At 38.6% G+C, this 27,490-nt stretch overlaps 1 protein-coding gene across 2 annotated transcripts; it reads right to left on the minus strand.

Moving 5' to 3' along the window:
- Positions 1 to 5,123: 5,123 nt before the first annotated feature.
- ttyh3 (tweety family member 3) lies at positions 5,124 to 27,479 on the minus strand. Of its 2 annotated transcripts, XM_005796718.2 has the most exons (15): positions 26,644 to 27,479; positions 22,908 to 23,077; positions 20,828 to 20,939; positions 20,451 to 20,671; positions 19,128 to 19,223; positions 18,391 to 18,463; positions 17,626 to 17,701; positions 14,700 to 14,755; positions 13,435 to 13,527; positions 12,675 to 12,767; positions 11,573 to 11,709; positions 10,084 to 10,257; positions 8,488 to 8,563; positions 7,965 to 8,066; positions 5,124 to 5,828 (listed from the first exon to the last, which is right to left on the minus strand). In XM_005796718.2, the coding sequence occupies exons 1-14, from the start codon at positions 26,767 to 26,769 to the stop codon at positions 7,986 to 7,988; spliced, it is 1,584 nt and encodes a 527-aa protein (XP_005796775.1). In that variant the 5' UTR covers positions 26,770 to 27,479; the 3' UTR covers positions 5,124 to 5,828; positions 7,965 to 7,985. The 2 variants fall into 2 exon arrangements, with proteins under 2 accessions (XP_005796775.1, XP_005796776.1); XM_005796719.2 differs by lacking the exon at positions 7,965 to 8,066 and having other exon boundaries at positions 26,644 to 27,476.
- Between the last annotated feature and the right edge of the window lie 11 nt (positions 27,480 to 27,490).

Genomic DNA, 27,490 nt, shown 5'->3' on the forward strand with positions numbered 1-27,490 from the left:
ACCAAAAGAATGCAAGTTTGAACTCGGGAGGTTATGGGCATAACGTTCTTTACAGCTCTGCTGCATCAGTCCTTTTGTCCATTAAATGTGAGCGTAAAACAACATGTTGTGAACAACATGCATTTGAATGTACATGGGCAAACTGATTTCTCAAGTACATTTAAACATATATCACAAATGACTTCTGAAGCTCAAATACAACCACAAAGGTGTGAAATTCAACAAGGATTGACTCAGATCAGGACAGATAAAAGTTACAAAACAACTGAATGTTAGCATTGCTAATCATTGTATTGCTGTAATTTTTTTTTGATGTCTGTAAAAGCTCTCTAACCAGTGTTAGTGTATATTTTAAATACTTTTTTGTCCCCATTTTACATCTCTGCATTCAGTTGCATCAGCAGGAAACCCAAGCAAGCCTGTTAACACTCTGCATTGTGACCTGTTTAAAACACAAACACTTCTGTGTGCTTTTTTACACCTCCTATCAGATCTCTGAGCGGGAAATGTGAAATTTCACATCTCTATAAAGCCACACGCCTTGCAACTGCTTGACTCACAACAGAAGAGCAGCTCTAACTGAGAGGAAAATGGAAAGCCCCATTTGTGGGGGGAGGTGGTGGAGGGGATGTGGCGAAGCATACATGTGGATGGATGCTTCTGAGGGACAGGGTGCAGGGGATTACAGAGACGCTGGCCAGTTGCACATTGTCTTCATGACTCTCTCTGGCTATATCAGTCGGTCTCCAATTAACAGCCTGCATTGTCTGCAGGATTAGAGCTGGCGGGACAAGCCCCGCTGGACTGATCTCACAACAACTGGCAGAGGCCTTAATCCCTCTCAGCATGTGCTACAAAGACCCACCAAGTAGGAGTTTACCATAATCCGGGGTATCACATATCTCCGCAAGAAGAGAGACTTGAACTTCATAAGCAGCACTTGAGCTGAGGGCCTAAAAAATGTGGAGGACCGCTTGTCTTGAATATTTAGGGTTTCAGTTTATGCCCCGAAAACAGACTCAGGACAAGCAGCTATTTTTGACAGGTCAGTTAACTAAATCATCCTCACTGATTTCTTTTTCACAAGAATGCTTATGCTCTTGTTTTATGTAAAACACAATAAGTAAGAATGAAACTAGCTATATTAGAAAAACACCCAAGAAACCTAGTTAGAGCAGCATATCCTATAAATTCAAGGGAAAAGAAAAGAGAAGAGGGACACTGCAATTAAGATGATGGTCTGGGCAGCCTGGATACTCAGAGTTAAGGTAGCTCACAATTTTGGTGCAACCAAAAGCCAAAATTCTCAAGAAAGAAGGGAAGATTTTTGTTTCACAATAATTAGCTGGAAAGAAATGGATTTTATAATGGCACTAATCTGTTTAAACAAACGGGTGGATTATATTTCCCATACCACATTTGTTTTATTTTCAATCAAACTTAGAAGATTTAACGTCATTCAGGTTATAATTTTGTAAAGAAAGCTTTGTTGTGGTGTCAGGAGGTCACGGCTGTACAGATTACCTGGCAATTAGGCCTGAGTGTTGGCAAAGTGATGATACGGACCATTATATTTCTCAAAGATTGACCCCAGGAGCAAAATGTACAAGATACAATGGGCTGAATACAAGACCCTGAGGTTGTTGATGAATCTCATGGAGTTGGAGAGAATAGGATGGTGAAAAATGTGGAGGAACATAGACCCATTTTCTATGTTCAACCAGTTCTTCACTGTCTGCACTAATGTTGAATTTTACTACAATGTTCAGACTATCAAATTAAAACACTGTTACTCCATTCATTCATTCATAACTATACACCTAATCATGAGAGTATATTGTGTAATAATGTTATATGTGGTGTATGTGCTTTCTTCATTGTTGTACAGTAAGTACATCCTTCCCAAGCATGGCAGCTGTTTACAATTTGATACAATAGGCCCCAGGCGGTTTATTTCTTTCTTTTGTTCTCCATCTGAAGAAGAAATAAAGAGGTGCCTTTGTAGTCTGCTGCTTTATCTTCACTGTGATGACAGTAAGTTGAGGTATGAGAGGAAAATGAGAACAATATGACCAACACTCATGTTTTACTTGATGTTTTGACATAAGCTGAAACTACATGCAGTCAGAAAGTCAGGGGCACTAAATATTTATGGAACCTTTTGCAAGAAAAAATCAACAACGTAGACGTTTTCAGTTTTTTTCCAACCACGTGGAAAACCCGCACATTTAAACAGTTGGTACTCTGATACATTGTCACAACGTTATTGTTTAACAGAAGAATGGCTTCTAGACACGAGGTCCATCAGAGAGGTCTCAGGCGGAGGTGACGTCCGTCTCCCTTGTGTTTGGGTCTGATAAAAGCGAAGCCTTTTTTTTGTAAAATGGAAGTGTTGAATTGCCTTGATGTGAATGGGGGGACGGGTGAGGGGGTTATCTCACTTGTGTTACTTGCTTTGCTGCCTTGCAGCTGCTCAACACTGAGAAGAAGGAGAGCCATGGTCCGACAGCTTGGCAGAGAGCCCAGTCCAACTCAGGAAGTGTCCATGTGTGTATGGGGTGGGGGGGGCTCCCTCCCCTTCTTCTTTCTCCTCCTCTTCTTCTCCATTCAGCTCTTCACCTCAAAGCATTAGTAATGCATTCCTCCAGTTCAGCAACAAGCAGGGTAATTCAATTTCCTCAACCGTGGGGCCGTGTGAAATTTCATTTGCATGTTCAGTTCTCCGAGTTTTTGAACAGGCTGTAAAAACTTCCCTGCCTCCATTATGCTTTGTTTGATCTGCAGTTATTCCACAACAAGCAGCAGGCGATCAGGAGATGCTCTCATCTTTGTCAATCTATCAGTGTTTGATGCTTTAAATACTTGAGGAAGCTCTACAGGGATTTTTTTTAAAAATTCAAAATATGAGTAATAACTGCTTTTAACTGAGCACAAGTGAGGCTGAAAGCTATTTTCTGTTCCAACCCTCAAACTTGGAAAGTATGTTTTTGGAGGACAGCAGCTGGCTGGGGCCACAAAGGAAGTGACAAAACCAGACTGGTGGCCTGGCGCTGACACTGACCTCCCCGCCTGCTGTCAATGAGGCGAGGTCAGACATACAAGTCTGGCTTTTTCATCTGCACCACTGCATAAGAAATACCTACACTCATTTAGATCCAACATGAACAAACAGATGTATATATAACTTTAGTAGCATTGTTATAATCCTTGTGAGTAGTATACACTCTGCATTTTTATAACACACTTATGGCTATTATTAAACTTTAGTTGGAAACCTGTTTTGTCAAAAACGTCAAATATTTTTGGCTATTTAGATTATATTCATCACAGCCTGATATGTTAAAACCTCTAAAGTAATAGTATATTTTGTTTCTGTGATTGTAGCCATGGCATTATCTATCCACTGTTTATTCCCAGTGATATCTAAAGGAAATTTAGATGAACCAATTAACTTGTTATGTTTTGAATTGTGGCAGGAGAACCATGCAAACAGACCCACTGTCAGAACTTTAATCCAGGATAAATAACAGACCTACCAACTGCATCACTGTCAAATAAATTGACCAACTTCTGTTTTTATTTATTCCTTTCTCAAATTATTATTTGTTTTACTGCAGGTGCTTGGTGGCTAAATTTGTCCTGAAATATTAAGAGATAAGAGTGTGGCTTCACAGAAAATTGGCAACAAAAACTTACAATGTTGAATCAGAAGGAAGCAGAAAATTCAGAACATGAGCCTGCAGCTGTCATAATAAAAAAAGTTTTTTTAATTCTCTGACAGTTGTATTTGTCTAAGGGGAATAAAAGAAAACAAATGAAAATGCTTTTATATATTCACGCATGATCAGTGTTCAGGTATACCTGGGGTAAAAGTGCTTTTTTTTTTAACTTCCAGGGCCTCAAAACTAACTTTAAATTTGTTTATGTTGGAAAAAAACACAAAAAGGTTCATCTGTTGCACAAGAAGGTCTGAGCAGCGAAGCTTTGCTGCTCCCTGGTGTTCTGTGTCAAGATTTGCTCGCATTAACGACCCCGGCAGCCTTTGCACTTCAGTTAAAGTTCCTTTAATTTCAAAACACAGCATTCAAGCTTCAACATGACCACAGCCTTTACAAGAACACATTACAAAATTATGTATAAAAAACAGGGCTATTACACAAAAGAAAAAAAAAAAAAAAATCTATTCATATTTACATATTTTTTTTAAAAAGTAAAATAAAGAAATGCCTTAAAATGAATCACAGGCCTTCTAAAGAAAGAAAAAAATAAAGATTTCAGAGTCGGAAATGTTTTGTAATCATCTTTACCTGTACATTACAAAAAGATCAATACTACTACTACAAAAAAGAAAACAAAAACCCAGACTGCATCAGTGAATTACCAAAGAAAAAAAAATATTTTGAAAAACTCAGGCTCATTTTTTGTTTTACAGCCACTCGGGAGCTGTTGGTTGAAAAAAAAAAAAAAAAACATCTAACAAGTTACTGAGATACTAAAAGATTTGTGCTTAAGTTGTTGGCACAGTCTCAACATCACTTCTTACACAGATCACATCTCAAGAAGCAAGCAGAGGCAGCTGAAATACAAAACAACTCACTCCACATTTGAAGGTTCGTCATGCTGCAACATTATTTTCATAAAAAGAATTTCAATTTTTTATTAATTTTTTCACAGAAAGTTGAAGATTTCACAATCCTTTCACAGCACCCACTACTTTCTCTGAGTATTATATAAATGCTAAAACACATTTGAGGCACCGCATTGCAAATGCATTACATTTCCTCCAAAAAAGCCTCTAGAGAAAAAGCCATTTTTATCAAGTCGAAACTCCTACTGGGATGATTACTGCATTTCTTTTGTGTGTGAACCATTTGAACCACAGAAAGCATTACTGGCAGTTAAAATACAGGGAACTCCTACTTAATCCTTAAACCCTTGAAGTGACCACACACTTGTCTTTTTCACAGTCATCTGCTGGAAAAATAAATTCCAACTTGTTGTTTCATTCAACCAAATAAAACACGTGTCAGGTCAGAGCTTAACAACTGAGCAGCAACTGCTGTGAAAACGGGGCACATTGTGAAATATATATATATATATATATATATATATATATATATATATTTTTTTTTTTTAAAGTCAACCAATAAGAAGAAAGAAACAAGACTGTGGTCAAACATGCAATACCACAGGAAAACTGGTCCCAGACAACAGATTTAAGACAGAATGTCACTATAAGCCAAGTGTGTTAGTGTGTTTTGGATGTGCCACAAGTACAGTACGATTCAAGCTCCAAAAACAGTAGAGTCTTAACAAGCTAAAGTTAATCTAATCAATGGAACAAGTAGATCAAAGCAGAGTGTGAAAGATCATATCTACAGATTCCAGCGTAAACACAAAGTATGTTACAGTACTTAAACCGCCATGTTTGATATCATCATGAATTATAGCTAAAAATCGTTCAAGTCCATTGGATCAGCTCAGGAGTTCAGTTGCAGCACCCTTAATGAGCCGGGTGCTGCCCGGATCCATTGTGCAAAGATGAACAATGGAGTGTATATCTGTACTTCTGACTCACAGTTTTGCAATCTGATTCATGTCCTCTGGTTCTGCTTCAGCCAAGCTGGAGAAAGCATGTTTGGTTCAAATAAACTGATACAGAGAAAACAAGCAGGAAGCAGAAGAAATGGGACTGATCAGTTGAGGAGAGGCTTCAGAGATGTGCAGCGCTGCAGACTGGTGGAGAGTGGAGAGACTTAATGAGCAGGAGGGTTGTTGGGATCGGGTCGACTGTTGGCCAAGTACTTTGCCCGCATACTGGAGGTGTACTGTAAAGAAGAACCAGAAGAAAATAGTTCATTGTTTCACTCTTTATACACGCATACATAGAAATAGGTAAAAAAAAACAAAAAAATCTGTCTGGTCTCAAAAGAACTACAAAATCTAATGTAGGATTTTCTCATTCAACAGCAACACACTGTTTTTATAGACAGAAAGAGATTTTTGGAGCTCTTATGAATGAAAAAAATGCATGAATTTAACTAAATATTGAATATTAGATTACTGTAAAGAACCATAAAAAAATACAAAGGCAAAAGGAAAAACAACAAAACACTAAAAAGAGAAAATCCTGCACAGACTATCTTTCTATAGGGACATCACAATCACAGAAAAATTTACAGGAGACAAATAAAAGGAACAGTCAATATAACCCTGCTGTAGTTTGAATCGTTTTTCTTCCTGTTGTGTGTAGAAAAAACAGAGCCAGACATTTATATACATGTGGAACGGATCCATGCATGTACGGATGCGAGGAAAACGAGCATGACAGGGGCTGCATTTCACTCCTGTGGAGGCGACCATCTTGGATGCATTTAGGTTTAGATGTATTTTATACCATGTAAAAAAAAAAAAAAAAAAAAAAAAAAAACCAACATACACACACACCAGAACTTCCTCTTTTCAATATCAACTTAACTGTGCAATGAAGACCATGAAGTTACTACAACTTCATGGTCTGCATGTTTTTATTACTTGCACTACAGGAAAGGGAATGGTAGGATCTTGCACACAATGTTATTGTAGTGGCACTCTAGCCAGGTCTCTATTTTAGTCTCAAGACCAGATATTCAAAGTTCTGGTTTTATCTAGATCTCTGACATGCTGGACTTGTAATTTTTTCCATGAGATCAAGAGAATAGCTGCAACGGTCTTTTGTGTAAAACTACTGGCTGTATTCAAATGCCTCGAATGAAAACTTTTATTTTGAAAATGTCCACATTATCACCTGGGCCCCATGTGGCAAGGATGAGAAGATGAGAGGGATGACGAAACAAAATGGAGAAACACTTCTCTGTGTTTCTGTGTGGATGTTTTTCTCTGTATTAGAGAAAGAGTCCTCCGCCTCCACTCACTCTGCCTGCAGCTAATGCCAAGTTCATTAATGGTAAAAAAAAAGTCAGACAAAAAAAAAAAAGGGGTTTTTGCTCAATTAAATGTGACTTTATGCTTTCACCCATGCATTATTTAAACAAAATAAACATAATATTATAAAGTCAATCACATTGAGGACCAAAAGTGCAACAATTAGATGAAGAAAAAATTTTGTTAGACATGTGTATTGTGATAAAAACTGAAAATACACAGTAAGTTAATGAGTACTTATATTTTTATGCATTTAAATATTCCGACAATTTATATAGCTGATAAAAAAATAAAATGTGAAATTATTGTGTTTTAAAAAATGTAGTATTCAGCATTTCATACTTCTGGTTTACAACAGTTTTTCTCACCTATTTAAGTGACTCAACAGGGAAAACGGTGACTGATCTGAATAATAAAATATTAGAAAATATTCAATAAGCCACAATGAAGGCTGTAATCAATTCATGATGGGCCTTGGCACAGCAAAAGTACAAAATAATAAAAACAAAAATACAAAAATTCTGCATGATTTTAATATAATTTAAAACTTAAGTGATGATTTCCACATTGAGTTATCTAATTCTAATTTACCAGAATACCAAAATAAACATAAATGCATTCTTTTTTTTATTGATTTCGTAAGCGGAAACGCTCATTTAGTTATTAAATTGGAGCATTTTTGGCCCTCGATAAAAGTACTCAAGATAATATAAGTCATAAAAATGCTGGAAGGGATTTATAATTTCCCCACTGTTTCATACGCTACAGTGACTCAGGGTAGAGTTGCAGCTTCGCATGTTCTTGTTGGTTTTGGAGGGGGAGGCAAACATGCAGCCCAGGGGGGGGCGGGATACAAACATCAGATTAGACACCAGGTAGGACAGAAGAGAAGAGAGGGTGGGGTACATGAGGGGGGAGGTTTCCCTAAAATCCCACCGCAGGGACCTTAGAATGGGGTCAGCAAAGCCAGAACTCTGGGAGGTGACACAAAGGGAGGACAGGCCAGCAGGTGTGGGGAGGCGGGCGGCCATGTTCTGTACCTGTTAGTAAAGCAGATGAAGTTACCAAAACGATCTTGAACTCTCCGAGGGCTTTAACTGCCAGCAGTGACCGCTGTTACTGTCCGCGGGAGTCAAATACAACTGGATGGGTTCGCAGAGAAAGAACGACAAGAAGAGAGTACAGAGCAGATGCACAAAGCAGTGTCCAGGTCCAAGCAGACACACAGACACGAGGGAGAGCAGGGTTTCTAGAGGAGGGGTCAAGGCCGGGGCGTGTCGGGGCTAAATAACTCAGGTCAACTCTAAACTCTTTACCGGGAACGAACCGAAACAATCCTGAACACAGGAGGGAACCTCAGAGGTCTGTTTAATGAAGCTTACTCAGGAAAACAGCATGGCTCATATGTTTGATGGATGTGAATGATTCCTAAGGGCTGAGGGGCAAAATACACACCATACCTGCTTAAAGGTCACTACAGTTGCTGTTACTTATTAAGATATTGGAGGATAATGATGTGCAACAGTCTGCTGGTTAAAAAAAAAAAAAAAGAAAACAACTTACAGAGGGAGGAGGGGACTCGCGTCCGATCAGTGGCGTGTTTTCACAGCGAGAGTTCTGGAAGTTGGAGTTCTGAGCCCTGCAAAATAAGACACACACACATCAAATACACAACCTCATATATAAGGTAACCCTAAAAATCTAAACAACTCATTTAAAATGCAGGTCTTTGTGATGTGACAAAGGAGACAATAATGCATCAGTTCAGAGTTTTTTCAATTATTGCTTCTGTCAGAAACCTTGCATCTCCAAAAATCCATGTTTTCAGGAAATTAAGTGTAAATCCATATTATTTGATCAAAGTTGCTCTTTTAGATAGCTTAACTAGAAATGTAAAAATTAAAACCTCCAACACACATGATCACCAGAGCTGAGTTTTCTAACAATTACGAAGTTTTGTCTGACAGTAACAATAAAGCTTTAATGCAAACGTTTTAAAATGAAAAACGAAAGCTGCAATATTTCTCAAACACAAATATTAATACTTTGTGTTCTCAGCATCTCACATCTCAACTTGGTAATGTTTGCCCACTCATCCTCGGAACGTTTCTCCAAGTTTAATCATCATCTCAAACTATTCTGTGTTTTATTTAAGTGAACAATGAAGGAATGAAAATGTTTATCTTTCTAGTAGATTGCTGAAGGCTTTGAGCCAAATCAGAGCAATATTTAGAACCGCATTGATGAAATCCTCAGTTTCATCTAAAGATAAGTAACCCCAGAGGATGATGCTGTCACCATAATTTTTCCAGTGGGTATTGTCTTCTTTTGGTGGCGCTCAATTTTAGAATTGTGGCCCAAACATTACAACTACAGTAGGCTACATCAGACCATGACACATTAGCCTACTAATGTTTGAGAGGGACTAGCCAGGCCTGTCTTCTTCTGAAGAAAATATTTCTTGCAAACCTAATTTTTAGTTCACAAGAATAGAGGAGATTTTTACTAAACAAATACTTGGAAATCCCTGCAGCTCCTTCCATGCTGCTGTCGCTCTGACCAGTTTCAGTCTTGCTTTTTCATCAGTTTCAGAAAAACGTCCTGTTTTTTTTTCTTTTCTCCAATTGTAGGTGGATGGCTTTGGTATTGAGATCAACAAAGTATTAGTTTAACATGATGCATATTTATGCCACAAGGTTACTTCTGCTGTTTTACCCTGGAGATTTTATTTTCTCTTTATGCAGAAAAAATAAAGTCTTGTTATTATTACAAAATGTCAGTAGTGTAAATTTTTGTATACGTGCACATATGGATTTTAAAGAGAAAAGGCATTCAACTTTGCTTCCACCAAGGTTTGGAACAAAGTTAGAAACTGAAGTATCCCCATCCTCCAGTTTCATTAGCATGAAGCCTCAGAGAGCTTTGGGTTTCACAACCATCACAGCTGGAGAGAAACAGCTGCATCTGCTAACTATGGGGGGAACTAAGCTTCTCTCTGGGGTCACATAAACTTCCTCTTGACAACAAGAGGAAATAATAAAAAAAAGAAATCTCCCTTAATGTGCAGAGTTAAGAACATGGCATGCAAATACATCGTCAACCACTTCTGCTTTCAGTTACAGCCTCTTGTTGCATGGTTTTAGGTAGGTGGGACCTTACATGTACTCTGTGACCGGAGCGTTGCTGACGGTGTGGGCTGTGGCAGGAATGGACGTCTCGCTCCCATAGCTGCTGCCACAGCTGTACAGGCTGGGCATGTGGACCCGGTACAGGCTGTCATGGGTCTGCCGCCCGGCGGGGCTCAGAGACTCATCTACACTGTCCTCATCGCTCCTGCAGAAAGCAAATACAAACAAAAAAACAAACAAACACAATTTTAAACGACTTTGGATGTGCTGAGGTGGCGAAGGGGTTAAACACCACCCACATATGGAGGCCTTAGTCCTCGACGTGGCTGTCGCAGGTTCGATTCCCGGCCTGGCGACCTTTGCCGCATGTCTTCCCCCTTCTCTCATTACCCACTTTCCTGTCAATTAACTATCAAATAAAGGCCACTAGAGCCAATAAAACCTTTAAAAATAATAATAATAATTTTTTAAACGACCACCAGGGGGCGCCTCTGATCTACCTCGATGATGACAATGGCGCAAAAACTTGCCACACAGTCACGTTTTCCCTCCTGCGACTTTTAGCCTTTTTAGATTGAACCCCAACCCCCCCAACAAACAAACAAGATGCAGAATTATAAAAACCTCATGTGTAAAAGTATACCAATGCAGTTTATTCTGTTTCAACTAATATGGTCACAGCAAATATCTTTTGCCTCTGCCAAGATACACTATTAGAAAAAGAAAAATAGTGCACATCTCCCCATGGAGTTCATGCCCACCACCTGCTTGACTTCCATCATACCATATTTATGACATCACTGCATTTATTATACTTCCCTAATGGATTTCATCACAGATGCATGTTGGGAGTTGATTCCAAACAGCATAATTATGGCTCAAAACCCTAAAGAAATGTTGGTCTTGCTTGTAAATCCCGGTCATAACCTGCCCCTGTGCTGCGACTCCAGATGTGCTGAAATAATTAACTTCCATGCTTCATTATGACTCGACTGCTGAACAAGCTTAGTGGGGAACACTGGAAACAACAGATTGGTAAAAGTGTAAGCTTTTTGCTTTGCGACAGGAAGCACCAGCTGAGATAAAACTGATGAACAAACCCCCTCCTTTGATAAGGAGTAATCAGTTAATTATGTGGGGAAGCTGGAACTATTTTCCAAGTAGCAACTCTGCAGTCATTCTCCTGCTGCTAATGGGAGAAAGAAATCTGAATGATGTTACATTTTTGCTGAAGATCAAGTGAAGGGTTGTGATAGATTTTGGTCAACATGGCCCAATTAGGTGAGGAAAGCAGCTGGAGTCTTCTGGGCTGGATGGATTTTTGTCTTCAGATCGTTCTGGTACAAGGCTTAAAGAAAAAAACCCCTAAAAAGCCAGATTTTTTTAAACCATAAATGATTAATCAGTTTTCCTTTTGAATTATTAATCACTCCATACACGACTCTGAGTATAAGTTTGGCATAAAAGCTTTTGGACGGCCACGTTTGTGGAGCTTTCCATGAAGGCAGTGGATATCTCACCGCTTGCCGCGCCAGGTGTGAGGCACGCTGCAGACGATGGAGCTGAACATGAGCGCAGTCACGAAGGAGAAGAGCAAGAGGTAGATGAGGCCTTCCAGTCCGTCGTAGCACAGTCCCGTCATGCCCTGAACATAGTCCTGCAAGACAAATTCAGCCTACAGTCAAATCCCTACAGCAAGTGTCAAGCTCGAGCCCTGTATGCCAAATCCGACCCGCCATAACTTTTCATGTAGTCCTCCAAACTCTAAAGCACAAGTGTTCACACTTTTTGTCACGTCAACCCCAAAATGGTCACCTCAAAATTCCTCGTGGGCCAAAAAAGTATATTTTTTAAAAACTAAAATCACCAAAATGTAGTTTTCATTTTTATACTTACTCAACAATAAACTAAGCATGGGTTTTTTAATTGATTTCTACAAAAGTTCAGATGTTTTTTTTATTGTTAAATGAAAAGCATCCAGTTTGCTCATTATTTTGGGGTTGATTGAAGAAAACCAAAAAATTTAAAAAATAAACAAAAATCAGTCCACGGGCCTCAAACTACCCCCGGGCCACACCTTGAACACCCTTGCTCTAGAGAGAGATGTAAATAGACTTTAAGATATGGTTTAAGATAACACCGTTTGCCTAAATATTATTTTATCAATCAAATCAAAGCAGTTTTTATCTGTATTCTGCCAGACTACATCAATGTGAAAAAAGTTAAATGTTATTTAACTTTAAGAATTGCTCATGAAATGCAGACAGCTATTTATTCATATTTTGACAGTTTAATGGTGGTTTCATTGATAGATTTTGCTATGACCTATCCTTTGAGTGTAATCATGATTTTGAAATGGCCTGAAATGAAAACGTGATATATACATGAATATACCAAGAAAGTTATATAAAATTGGTTTTAACTTCAAATGATTTTGGATGTGCATCCTGGGACTTATGAATTGGTACAGGACACCAAAGTGTAACTAGAGCAAAAACTCAGGCATCAAACATGGGTTCCTTTATACAAGTTAGCTGCTGTAAAAACTGCCTGAACGAATCAGTTTCCTGCTCGGAGCAGCGCCACAACGAGACGGTGTCTCGGCTTGTCGTCTCTGCTCACCATGTGCAGGCTGCGACAGTCCACCAGCGCCGTGAGCTGATGAAGGCTGATTTCAGTGGTGTTCAGAACCCCCTGAATCTCTTCCAAACCTCCCTGGGAAGAAATGGAGGAAAAAAACAGCATAATTGAACAGCTGAAACACCAAGAAAGTCAGAAATATTCAGAGTTAACACGATAAGCAAAGAACCTTGAGCAACATTTTTCTGTTCTTGCTTGCTAAACAACTCAAACATTCAGGAATGGAAGCAGAAAAGCTGCAGATCTAAAATGGAAGAGAGTCATTTCTCTATTATTCATTCAAAGCGCATTTATCTGGGAACAGCCTTTCATAAATATACAGCAGTAAGAGCTGAAAAGCAGATTTTAATTCATGATAATTTTAATAGACTGCCTCCATTTTTCCTCTAGTCAACATTTTATCTCCATCTTTAGCTGGAAACACATCAGCTTGCCTGACGAAATAATTTGAACAACCTCAGCACATTTCTCTGTGCGTGTCGGTGAAGAGGGAAACATGCCCCGCTGTGTTCCCAACGTCAGCTCTCATTCATGCCGCCATCAACAGACTAAACACCAGCGATAGACAATACCAGCGCTGTGTGGACAAGGCCCAGTGAAAGCCTAATGCAGCTAAATGGACATAAAGCAGGTCCCAGGTGTGCCATCAGCTGATGGTTATGATGGACAGGTCCAGCTCCCCCGTCTGCAGCTCAGTCTGATTCCCTTCACTAAGATGCAGTTTCAGCTCCTCATATCTTACCCTGGTCTGTTTGTATTCTCTGGTGGCAGAGCGCAGCAGCTCAGACACGTCGTCCTGCATCTCCACTAATGCTTTATGGCTCCCTGAAAGCCTCTGAAAAAGAAAATAATTGACATAGTGAGTAACGACCGTGTGCAAATAAAACTTTTACAATTCTCAGAAATATCACTAGGAACCTTCAGCGGCCATTTCTATTTTGCTTCTATAAGGCATTTCATAGTTAAAAGCACAAAGCCATCTATACTCTGATATATGAACACTCCGATAACAATGGATGCCCTTGACATCAGAAGCACTCAAAGGTTTTGACTTATTGATGTGAGTCGAACATATAAGATGCAGATAATCTATTTTGAGAAACAAATCTGACAACAGGAATATTCCGCAGAAACATGTTAAAGCTTTGAGTTGAAGGTTTTTCTCCAAAGCTAAAATATGCAAGCTAAAATATGCAAGAACATTTCTCCAGGCTGAAGCTAAACATTTTCATTTAAACTTTTAGATCAGAGCTCAGTGCAGGAGGCAGCGGATCCAATGGAGACGCCATTAGGAGGGGTAGATAGAGAAAGACCACCCTCTAGAGAATCTTGGAGTGAAACTTCTCAGTTTCACTCTAAGACTGAAAGGCATGACGGACTTCAAAGGGAACTCACAAGCAAGAAAGTGAACATTTTAAAATGGCAAAAACAAAATAAACAAAAACAAAACAAGTGTTATGTACTCAAATAGCTCACTGGAGATCATAATAAGGAAGCAGAAGTACTGCTTTCTGTTTTTGAAAAAGCTTTATCTTTGTTCCTTTTATAAACGGAACGTCACAAAATGGAGGAAGCTGTGTGTTTGGATCGATGCAACACCCAACACCTAATAGAGATCAATAAAAGTTTTCATTTAATCAAGTTTGCTATTTGGAGATGCTGCATTTGTTTTTATTTTCGATAATAAAATAAAAACTATTATTCAAGAAAATAACCAATTAATTATGCTGTTCTAGAAACGTCTTTGTACAGACTGTGCTGGTGTACAAACAAATGTTTAATGAGTACAGTTTGCACAGACTCAATCCTATTAGCATGGACGCATGCTGTGGTGCATCAGATGAACTCCCTGAGAAAAGAACGCACTGAACTGCTGCAGAGGGATGAAAAAAGCCTTGCTAAACAAAGCAGGTTTTGTTGTCATCCCTTAGATTTCAGCTGTAAACACATTAAGCTAATATTTCAGAGTAAACAAATTCAAAGTTGTAAAATGCAAGTGCAACAAACCTGCTGGAAGGGGTTGGTTTGCTCCTGACTGCAGCTAAGGTAGTACTGGAGGATCTCTGAGAGGAACAGAGACAAGAACATGTTAGAGAAGCATACATTTATTCTGATTTGACTGAGACGACATGATTAGCATTTTAACAATTTCTGCATTATCGTTCAGTCCAATACCTGTCAACTGGTTGTCATTAATCTACTAAAACCCAGAAGCCAGTTGAAGGCATTTATCTTGGTAAATATTTGAGAAAACTGACCAGTCACTACTGCTACAAGTTTAACAGAAGGTCACAAAACACAGTGGAAACTCCTGAATCTACTTCAACCCACTTCAGATAGATTTCATGCAAAGGCAGAGTCGCAGCATTGATGGAGTTTAATCTGCTTGTGCTGCAACAAAGAGGTTTTTTTATAAATAAAGAAATGCCATGTGAGAGGAGAGGGGGAGGTAAATGCAAAACGAATGAACAGAAAGCAGAAAAATCTCAATTCAGAGAGTATTTTCGCCTTTAATATGTTCTGAGAAAGTGTTACCCACACTAGGTTCTGTTTTCTGTCTTTAAAGTTTTGTTGAAGCACAGAAAAAGCCCAGTCCGCTATCTTGCGACTTGTCACAGCTTGCAACAAGTCAGGACCAATATAACTATGTATGAGACAATCCTGAACTCTCAAACCTTAGAAAAGATACATAAATGTTAAATGGACTATTTAAAATCCCTGTAGCTAATACAGACTCAGTGAGAAGTGCAGGTATAATTCCTCCTACAGCACACAGCTTTGTAAAAACACCAAAACCCGTTACATCATCAGTGCTGTTATTGCTGTTATAAGACCAAACTTGGATTCTGCTCCGAGTACAAAGTGAACCAAAGAGGATTAGAATTATTAGAGGCTAAGACTTGCGATCACCACGCACTTCCGTCGATGAGGAATCCTTCACGTCTGACTCAGAAGTACTGCGACACAGAGTCGAGCTGTGAACACCGCCGCCACCAAACTGACACATAATGTTGGTGACATTCAAACTCTCTGCTGAGTCAGGAAATTTATTTTCACCCTCAACACAACTGAACGCCCGTGGAATGTTTCCGACAGGAAAAACACACGCACAGGTCTCCGTTAGCCCAGCTGACGGGCGAGAACATTATGAAGAGCAGATTCTCTGATTTCAGTGAATGCTGCTTTGGACACCTAGACCTCTGGTAACTTATTAATAGTGCTGTTAATGATAAAATAAGCAGTTAAGCAGCATATTAACAATGGTCCACATAATAATCCAGTGCAAATTCTCACCAACTTCTAAAACTATGCCACTTGAGAACTTCTGAGTAGAATATACTTTCAGAAAGACATTTCTTTAACCTAAAATGCAAAATGTGTATATTTTTGTACAGTTTTGATTTAATTACTGCTCCTAGTGTTCCTTCAGCAACTAGCCTTTCTTTTCAGTCTATACATGCCATGTAACAATTAATCTATTACTAAAACAGTTACCAATTATTTCAATTATTGATTTATCATGATTAATCACTAAAAGATGATGGACAAATGGATGGAAAGATGGATGAAGTGACAAATGGACAAACTAATAGTGAAACAGACAGACGGGAACAATCTTTAGACAATGGTATAGACTCTGTCTCATTGTCTTAAATTTGTTTCTGTCTTCAGAAAACTTTATTGTCTTTTTTATGATCGGTTTGCTAATCTCTGCTGTCTTGAAATATGCAGTCATTAAAAAAACATCTGGCCCTGAAGTACCAAATGAGCTGGCTGAGCAACACTGATAGATTCACTGGAGTAGCTGTTCAGTTGATTTGTATTTTATTTTTAACTTCATGAAATTTTAAATCAGAATAACTAAGCAAAGAATCAGCTAAACTACCTTCATCCCAATTGTTGAAGCAAACAAATCACAAAATGCAGATAGCTTAAGCTGTATAGAGTAAGGATCTGGGTTCTTTAACCCAGATTATAAAGCTGCAAGACAAGAGAATGTGATGTAAAATAATATTTCTTGGAACACATGTTTAACTATATGTAGCAGCAGAAAGTGCTAAATCAAATAGCGTAGTAAAACACTGTTACTATTGAAGGGAAGGAAAAAAATATTCTGAGTTAAACACTTGTATGACTAAGTGTTTTGTTGTGCATTGCAAAATTATAATGTAGATTTAGTCAAAAAAAGTGTACTCTAAAAGACTTGGGTCAAAAAAAAAGAAATTATAATAGTGAATGTAGAAAAAGTTGCATGAAGTTCAAACATAATTTCATCTCAGGCTTCAGGCAGAAAACATGTAAGAGCATAATTATAATACAGATTATTGAATAAATAGTAAATCTGTTCTTATTGCTCACTTTGCCTCAACAGCACAGTAATTACAACCGACGTTTTAATTTCTGTTTGCTTTCATTCAGCTGCTATCATATCTCAGAAGAAAGCAGGAAAGAGCTCATTTAGCTGAGCTGATGTTCAGAAGGAACATTTAACAGTTTTATTTTAAAAACTCCATTTTCATCTCCTGTCTTTGATCTCCTGCTTTCCGGCTCATATCTCCCTCATGCACAAACACAAGAAAACCCAAGGCTCTTTTATTGCTGTCCTGTGACATGCCTCCTGTCATGGAACGAATTGGAGACATTGCTACAGTGAGATGTGTTAGAGAGGCTTTTGTGCCATTTCAAATGGCAACCCATTCCCCCTTGACCTTTCTGCAGATGTGGCAGCAATTTTGGGGGGCTTTTTGTGGATGAAAAAAAAAAGACGTCATCTTGTCTAATTACCACAGAACAATCAGAGGATTGAGAGGAAGAGATGAGATTCACCCATAATAAGACTCCCATTTAGTAGATGATGGATTGTATTGCTAATTTTAAGACATGACTGCATGTTGTGCGTGTCTGAATCAAAATATAATGGAAGGTATCATACCTTTATCAATGACCCCATATTGGTCCACTACTGTGGTAACATATGTATCAGGAGCGAAGCAGAAGTCACTTGAGCTCTAAAAACAAGAAAATTCAGATCTGAAATTAGTCAATGATCAACCTGAATAACACTAAAAGAAATTAATGTACATTAAAGTTGCGGTAAGAAAAAGCAGGATCAATCTCAGCTGCAAAGAACTTATTCATGCTAATTCGGGTACAAGAGCCAAAGATTATAAAGTGAATGCATAATTTCTTAATTTGCATAAATGAGATTAACTTGCATCAACATTAAAGCAAGACGTCCATTAAAGCTAGGTAAATGAAAAAAGAAAACTGGATTTATAATGCTCTATTGTGCATTTTAGTACATTATAATCTTGCAACAAACAGCTTCCCCTGGAACAGTACGGCTGCAGTTCTAATACCAGCTGCTAGGCTTCAATTACAGGCCTTAATCATTGTTATTAGTCTTCAGGATTTCTGGAAAAAGCTAAGTGACCCAAAAAATGGACACGTGTTTATTAAAGCAACACCTATAACAACATGTTTATTAAAAATGGCATTTGAGAAACATGTATTCATTCTGAGATTTAGAGTATTATATCCAGGTTTATTATAGGTTTAAAGAATTTAACAGTCTATCATTTGAGTGTTTCCCTTCACTTTCATCAAGATTCTAGCAGAAAAACCATATTGAACAACTACATGTGTTAAACAGAGCAGTTCCACCAGGTAAACAAGATAATTCCCTGCAGACACTCACCGCAGAAACAGCCAGTTCCAGCCCCAGGGAGACCCAGCTGATAATAAGAGCTACGACACCGAACAACCACACCCTGTGGGAAGTAAGAGGATGTCAGGAGAACACTTCAGCAGCATTAGACCATGAACTATTGCATCAAGAGGTACACTTCCAAAAAGAGAGGCTTAACACAATAAGACTGATTAAATTACATGGTCAAACTGAACAGTCTCTGTAGTAATCTAAAATAAGGCTCCAATTTAACAAACATAAATCTAAAATGTTTTTTGACCTCAACATCTGTGAAGTAAATACTAACACAATTCCGTTCTATTTTTAAAGAAAATAATTGTAATTATTGCTTAGGTGTTTTTTTTTAGGTGTCTGCAAAACTTGGGGCTACTATTTTTTTTAAAAAAGAAGACTGGTTCACAAAGTTCACTGTCAACTGAACATTTTCGTGCAAGATTTAAGAAATAGGAAGTTGAAATTTTGACATAACATAAAGAATGAACACATAAGATTCTTCGTTAGTATTCATTTATCCAGAATTTAACATTAATTTATCTGAACTACTGCCATGCTAAGTTAGTTTTTGACAATAACACACAACAAAAACAACAAAACAAAAAAACGCTTACAAAAAGGAGCCATAAAACTCCTGCTGCAGCAGAGGTTTTATTGCTTCTTATAAACCTGTTTTTTTGTCAAAACAGATCAACGATGTGGGGAAACATTGACCAAATTATGACACTTACACTATAAGTATTCCCTTTGAGTTGCGAATGAGACCAAACAGAACAAGAAGGCAGATGAGAACGTCGAAGAGTAGCAACGTGATGTATCCCAACCACCTGTGGAGAGAGTCATTTTTTTATGCATTTTATTTTATCCTTCTACAACTGAGAGAACACATTTGTTGCATCAAACTATTCCGGCATACTAGGCAATTATCAATAAAAAGTGATTGGTGCGTTTCAGATCTAATTATGCCAGTCTATAAAAATATGCATGAAATGAAGTCCTTGTGGTAGTAATTAAGACAGGAGTAAGATTTGAAGAATGTATCTCACTGTACAAAAAAAAAAATAATACCAACCTAAAACCTACTAACATAGTGTTTCAGTGCAAACTGTTTAATTGGCATTCAATCTTTATAGTGATGGGTAACAATCAGTTCCGGCTAAATTTAGGATTAATAAGAGAGCAACATTCAGAAAGGGAGACTAATCTCAACAGAGGGTGTTGCCAACAATTCAAGCAAAAATAAAGCAACGTTTGAGTCTCTTTAGAGGCACAGACAGTTACTAACCCTATAATATATTAACAATTAGCCACTATCCATAATACAAAAGAAACAATGAAAGCATACATTCTGTTTTGTGTTGAAGACGTCTTACCTTCGGTGATACTGCGACTTCAAAACCACTAAACAGTCCTATTCACCTCTAAAACTGATGCACATTGAAGTGCACCATGAGTAAAAACAGAACCCTAATCTAGTAATGAGAAAAGATTTAATTCCCTTTATTATAAGACAATTTTAATAAAACATACAAATTGTTGATGAACAAAGAGCAAACTGCTGGCAGCTAAATATCAGGGACTACATTTTCCCTTGAATGTGCAGCTGAGTGCCTACAATTACATAACCAGTAGAAATAGTGTTATTTCTATTAACACTTTTTGCTGCACTTGCATACTTTTGGTATCATGTAAATGGCGTCTGGCCAGATTTCCATTAGAGTATTTTTTATTAGAAAACCTTTAAGCTCGCTGCAAGCTTAATGTTGACTAATGATGTGCTGAAGTCATTTCTTATGATTTGTGCTGAAGTCATTTCTTATGATTTGCGCTCCACATAAATTCCTTCTTTAGATTTCCAATAAACATCCAAACACAAACATTAAGAGACATTAAGAGAGTCCAGCCACCCAAGATCATTTCACCAAAGCTTTCAATATGAAAGGCAGATCGAGTTTCCACAGGGTTGTGCATTAACATTTCAGTGTCTGCACGTAATGCTTAATAATAAAAAGATAACGTCTGCTGTTCTGTGGAGTGCACTATTACTGTCTTACCTATACCAGTCATACAGTTCAATGCTGGTGGACAAATCTTCCAGAGAAATTAGGTTGTTGTCCCAGAAAGGAATCTCGACCATCTGCCTGACCAGCTCATCCAGTTGGCCCTGCAGCTTTTGGATGATAGAGAGGTAGTCTGCATGCTGAGCATACTGGCCCTCAAGCTGTTGCAGATCCTTGTCCACTGTCTGGTTCAACGACGACGTACTATCATATACCTAGCGTAAAACACACGGACATATGAGGACATGATTGTGTTCAGAGGGAAAAAATACTGGATTTCACAGCAAAGTTAAAATGAAACCACAGATGCTCACAGCAGAAGAGTGTTGAATTATTTAGACATGTCCATATGACTGTCCTTGTGGTCTTACCAGCTTTTGGACTCCAGTGATTGTGCGGTTAGCATGGCGGAGGGAATACGTCAGTCGATTCACTCCATCGCAAGTCTCGCCATTCCCATAGAAACCAACAGCTATGCCAGCACTGAGGGGAGACAAAAAAGGAGGAGGGGAGACTGTCTAGTGAGGAGGAGGGATTGGCAAAAAAGAGACACAGAGAAGAGACAGAGAAGAAACCAAGTGTGGGGGACAGCCAGGCAGGGTGAGAGGCGTGTGAACTCTGTTTTAACCCTGTCAGTTCGGACCCCCGTCAACGGGCTCCTTTCAGTCTCAGCAGAAAGACCCTATAGAGAACCATGGAAACACAGAGGAATGGACCAGCAATGGCCCAAAACCCCACGCTAAGGCTGACAAAGGCTGCACTGAGGCAGTAGATGAGCTCTCATCGGCTGTGACAGGCCTCAAACGGCTCAGGCAGCTACATGGGCAACAATTTCTGAAGGTACAGGAACAGAAAAAGATGTACTTACTTTACACAATTGTGGCTTAATTTAGAGTTAGATTATTATCTGTTCATTTGAAACTGATTAATATTACTTGAACTTGTTTACAATTTGCTTGCTTATAGTGACAAACTTCAATGTATTTTTTTGCGATTTTATGAATGCAGTTTTCTGGCCGATAACCGATCTTTAAAAAGACAAACCTGCTAACTCTGTCTTTGGCTGATAGTGATTTTTCTTTTTATAACTAACACTGTCACCCAGGTCTCCAATAACAGAGAGAGAAAAAGTTGCTAGATTTGTTGCTAGTCTGTAACAATAAAAAAAGTCTCTTGGTGAGTTTGAAAAATCGCTAAATATAGAACGAAAAGTCACCAAATTGGCAAGAGTGGGTGACTGTTAACTGCCCACTTATAGACGTGACTTGGTGGGCGGATCCGTCAGTCATCTCTCTTTCACGGCAGAGAAAAAGAGGACAGTGGCTGACATTCAGACATTTGTGGAGTTAAACAAGACTGGTGGATAAGATTGGTTTCACATGCAAGTATCGGCCAATCTGTAATCAACCAAAATTTTTTAAAATCGTGGCTGATCATCTGTGCACCCCAATTGATATTATTATTATGACGATATGGCAAACAGTACATGAGTTAGTCTCAACAAATACATTAAGGACAAGCAAATTCCTACAATCTTGCACTAACATGGATAAACTGACAGGCCAGAGGGGAGCTGGGGTTTTTTCCTTCTTCCTGTATGGCTGCTAATCTCTTCCTGTCAGTATGGTGAGTAAAAATAACATTAAAAACAAATTATATTTCCTGATGTCATAAGTACCTACAAATCGTTTCTACATTTGAAAAGGAGTTAGGAAAACATTTAAACAGATTTTTGTAGGTAAAAAGACAACAGACTAAATGTAAAGAAGCAAAAGAAATGTAAGCCAAACAAAGCACTGAAACTAAAAGGGTAGCGTCAACCTTTTTTCCCCCCCTTCCTATCTAGAACATTAGTGTGTGGGTACAAGCGCACAGAGACGCAGCGATTGCGATGCAGTTCTTGTACTCATTGGGTCCCTGAGCTCTTTGTGCTAGTCTGAATCAACTGCGGTGGCTCTCTGGAAGCCCATCAACAGGAGGAAGAAAACAGGAAACCAACGACGTGTCCAAGGACAGAAAACATGAGCAGATGTGAAATTCTCACACCTCTTTACTCATTTACATAAAAACACCACTAAAGTAAAGAGGCAAACATATAAAGCAGATATACTTGTGAAAATTATATCCATATCCTTGCAACCAAACAATACCATTCAGCTAAAGTTTGAGTGAGGAAAACACTGCCTGGTTGAAACATTTACGTCTTAATTAGAGTGGAATCTGGCAAGATGGATTCTTTCATGATTAAGAGCTTGAGAATCTTAAAAACCGACAGCGTGTTGAACACTTGCATGTTGATCATGAGGCTATAACACACAAGCATGTGGTGACATCAAAGTGCAATGTAACACAGTGAATCGTGAGCGTGGGTGAAATGAAAAGCTAATTATGCTTGGCAACTTGAATTCGTGGACTGAACCGTCGCCAGCGCGGTCATGTGTTTGCACTTACCTGCACACAAGTGTTGCGATGATGACGCACCAGGCCGTGCAGCAGCAGTCGGCGTTGGGCTGTTCAGAGGTTTTGCTGCGCCGGCAGCAAAGCCAAATGGAGTAGAAGAGGAGAAACAGGAGGTCCAGAACCAAACAGGCAAGCGCCAACCCCCCCAGCAACAAGATGGACTAAAGGAAAGAGGAGCAGAGTTTTGAGAGCTTGTCTTTATGTCAATAACAAAGATGATAACTTCAGAATACGTGATGAGAATGTCTCCTATGTGTAATTATAATAATTTACATTTCTTAGTTTTAAACTAGTCCATAGTATGTTTGCAGGGTCCAGTTCTGCTTCAGACAGGAGAATTTATTGTTGCTATGACTGTGAGCTAGTCAGGTCCTGCTGCAGACAGCCATGCCTAAACCAGAACACATCAACGTTTCATAGCTGATTTCAGGTTCTTTTCATGGAATATGTAATTTAGTTCAAGCCCAGTTGGTGCTCAGTTCTGGTGTCCAAAGAACATTATAGTCCTGGTCTATGTTATCTCTGGAAAACTTTATTCTGGCCTTCTTCTTAGAGAACAAATGTTTCCCTCTGCACACCTGCAAAGAAAGTTCAACTTGTGGATCGTCTCTCCAATCTTAGAGGTAAACACATTCATATCAGTCTGCTGAGGGTTCTGCTATTACATTTTAGGGTCTTGGAGACTTCTTTAAAAAATGTGTAGTATTCTTTCAGTAATATAGCAAAATGAACTTGCTTGGTCTGGCAGAACTAGGCCTTTATAGTAGGCCTGTAATGAACTTCCTCCACTACAGTCGAATTGGCTGATTTCAAGTTCTCATGAAACTTCTTTAAAACCTTACCAGACTCAAAGCTTCTATAGCATTCCTTCCTAAGTCCACAGACTGCTCTTTTGATCTCACCACAGTGTTCACTTTTACTTCAAAAGGCTGAGCAACGATGTTCAACCCATATGGACCTGGTGTGACATCATCTGATTTTAGCTATTCAAAGTGGGAAAAATGTGAGGATAGCCCAACTATTCCTCAAGTATATCTTCTTTTTTAATACACAAACATTACAGAAGGTCTCCAGTATACATTTGGTTAAATTACTTAAATTGATAATGATATTAAATAGCCACATGTCTAAATATATCAGAAAAAATCCTCAGGCTCTCATAGACTGGCCTATTTTTTCCTGAAACCAAACAAACACATTTACAGCTATAACAATAATAGCAGCCATGTATGCACTAGCCCTGTCGTGATAACAAATTTGCTGGATTATAAATTGTCCCAGAAATTATTGTGATAAATTATGATATTGTTGATTTGAGATCATATTAAAATCATAAAATGGTAATAATATAGTAATGCAACTTTGTATATTAAAAATCAATAAACTTTCAATTTGTAAGGAACACAACAGTGGAGCTAGAAGATATTTCAAATAGCCCCAAAAATAAATAAAACAAGCAAAAACAAAACAATGAAAATAAAAATTACTGACAACAGAAATCATAAATGAAATGATTATGAAGTTTGCGTAAACAAAATTGGTCTTTAAAAAAATATCAGAATATATGTTATGATTAATAAATTCTAAATTATAATATGTAATGATTTATTGAGGGAAAAAAACTGCTAGAGGGAAAATATATAAAAAGAACAGGATTGCAAGATACAAAACATAAAAAAGATCTTCTTGAATAATAACTCTGGTACTCATGAGACTGTAATGACAGTATTTCCATGCTTACAGTGGAGTGATGTACAGTGATAGTTAGACCTCTCAGCCAACAGCAACACTTCATACAATATGTAGGTCAGGCAGAAGGTTTCTGTGTTTGCTGCAGACTCCTGAGGATACACATCTGTGGCAGATTTCCAAAACCTTGCGTTCTCCTGCTTGCTCCATTTTTATCCCTTCAATGACTCGTTGTGACTAACACATAATTTTAACGACTGCTGATTTCAATACGAGAACTTATTCTGTTCTTAAAAACCAAGCAGATCTAACCTTTAAAGAGCAGCGACTCTGCTCCTTTTATCTACTGTGACATACGATTGTGACAGACTGGCTGATTAGATGCAGCCGGATGACTTCTTGGCTCTTGCATGCTGCTCTGCGGAGCTCAGTGAGGAGCAGAAGACGACTAAGCAAACACACAGTAATTTGGGCACATCTCTGACACACTGCAATACAGCAGTAAGTCAAGGTTGCATCATTAAGAAGTGTTTGCATCGTAAGCAACAATGACAGCTCGGCCATCTGGACGAGTTGAAACTCTTCTTAAGCCTGCGGGGGAGAGCTGTGTTAACAGTAATTAGCAGGATGTCATCACATAAGGTTAACAATAACGGTTTATGCGAAGAGCCTGGGGCAGAGTGACGTTTGCCATGATAAAACTGTGATTGGAGAGAAATCACATATTTTACCAGCTAAACCACATGTGCATTTAAATACTCCACAAAAATCAGCCATGCTGTTCATACCACATAGCAAAGTTATCTATCATCTATCCAGTAACCTGCCACAGTACAGGGCTTGTATAACACAAAGAAGTGGATCATCTTGACCATTTTCACTAAATCATGAGGGAAATAAACAGAGCTGGCAGCAAACACCAGACGCCCACATGAAGCGAAGGAGAACCAAACAAGAAAACAAACTGTTTCACGCCTTTAGATTAACTTTCATTTCCAGCCTGCATACCTGTACAAGATCGAGCACATCTCCATAAAACCAGCAACGTGTGTCTGGGAACTATCTTCCTGTTTCTCTGGAATCATGAGTCACTTCTCCATTTTATGAATCATTTCATCCTATTAAAGAGGAAACTCTGAATCTTGTGACATCGTCTCCCAGAAAACCCACAAATACTGTCTGCAGTCTAGATGTGACGTAAAAGATCTTTCTGTAATCATCCTGACAATGTTTTTAATTGTTGTTTTGCTCAAAAATATTTTACTAAAGCTTTTTTATTGCCTTTTTAAAAGCAAAAAGAAAAAGAAAACTGGATAAAGTTTCCCATTTAAAAAGTGTTAAAGTATTTTCTCATTGGGGCAAAAATCTGCTGAGCTGGATACATCACCAATCCAGAACATTAAAAAAAAAAACATGGTAATTAACACCATAATGAGTCAAACAGAAATGTCAGAACTTGCTGAGAATAATTTAAATTCCAAGGAATTTGAGCAACACCAAACTTCTGCTTACAGATTTTCAAAACTAAGCATAATTTCTTCTGAACTTGTGAACAAATCCAGATCTCCTCTCCTTTCCCATCCCCCAGACTTAGCTGATTACCAAGCTGTGTAGACTCCACTTTGACCTTTCCCATTGGTTAAAAACGCCTTAATCTGACCGGTTGTCCCTCTTCTTTGTTTGTTGTATTTACAGAGCGACTCCATATTTTTAAATATTCATGTGTGTTATAAAAGATGTGACTAAAACATACTATCACGCAAGTGGTTTCTTAGGTACTTTCAGGATGGTTTTGAATACACACCAAACAGAGCCAGCTGGCTTGTGTCTGGAAAAGGTCAAGGCCTGGATAAAACAGGTTCAAACAGATGGTAACATGGATCACAGGGTGAGCAGAACAAACAGGTGTAAACCTGTCACAATCAGCCATTAATCTTTAATTCCGGGTTGCAAACATGATCCGTGAACTGTACACCAAAGAAGCCCTAATCCTACTGTTCCCAATTAAATGAGGCGAGTGTGTGAAGAGGGATTTTACCTGCTGATATGTCCAGTCTTCTGGCTGGAAATCACTGCTTGTTTGCTGAAACTTTAAGTTGAAGTGGGGAAGTCTGTGCAGCAGGTTCACCCACCAAGGTGGCGAGTAGCTGACCACAGCTGCCATGGCGATGAAGAGTCAGAGATTAAGTCAAAAGCAAAAAAAAAAAAAAGAAAAAAAAGGATGCCTTCAGGTGTAAACAAGAAAAATAATCCACTTCATCCAGTTTGAGTCCAAGATGGAAACGATACGCAAAAACAGTTGATGTGTAGCATAAACGTGTTAACGAAAGCTCGTTGTGGCTGTTGAGGAAAAAAGCACACTAAAATAACTTCATTGGCGAGATGTGAAACAGCCGAACAAGCGCTAGCACGAAGAGATAACTAAAACTGGTAACTAGCCAACTATTAACCTCCCCAGTCTACCTATTTAACTGTTGCTAACACTGAACTATATACTATAGCACCCTGTTGTAATGTAACAGCAAACTCCTAAGAGCTAAAGCTCACTTAAATATGCCATTATTGAAAAAACAAAAGCAACCGAGTCTTCAGAGCCAGTTAAGACAGCAATGTAGGTTAGCTAGCTTTTAGCTGCTAGTTAGTTCTGTTCACCAATAGACGGAAGACAAGAAGAAGAAGTAGTCTCTTTTGTTCCAGTTGGCATTCTGGTCGGCACTTCTTCTCTTCCAGATTTGTCGGTTCTCCGGCCTCTTAATTAATCTTTTCCACACTTATTCCAGCGCAGATGCCTCTCACTGTTCATTCAGACCGACTTCTTCATCCAGCTAGGAATTGAGCGCAGGAGGCTGGAGCCAACGCTGCGACTGTTCACGACAGTCCCCCAG

The sequence above is a fragment of the Xiphophorus maculatus genome, chromosome 16, assembly GCF_002775205.1.
Source record: "Xiphophorus maculatus strain JP 163 A chromosome 16, X_maculatus-5.0-male, whole genome shotgun sequence".
NCBI lineage: Eukaryota > Metazoa > Chordata > Actinopteri > Cyprinodontiformes > Poeciliidae > Xiphophorus > Xiphophorus maculatus.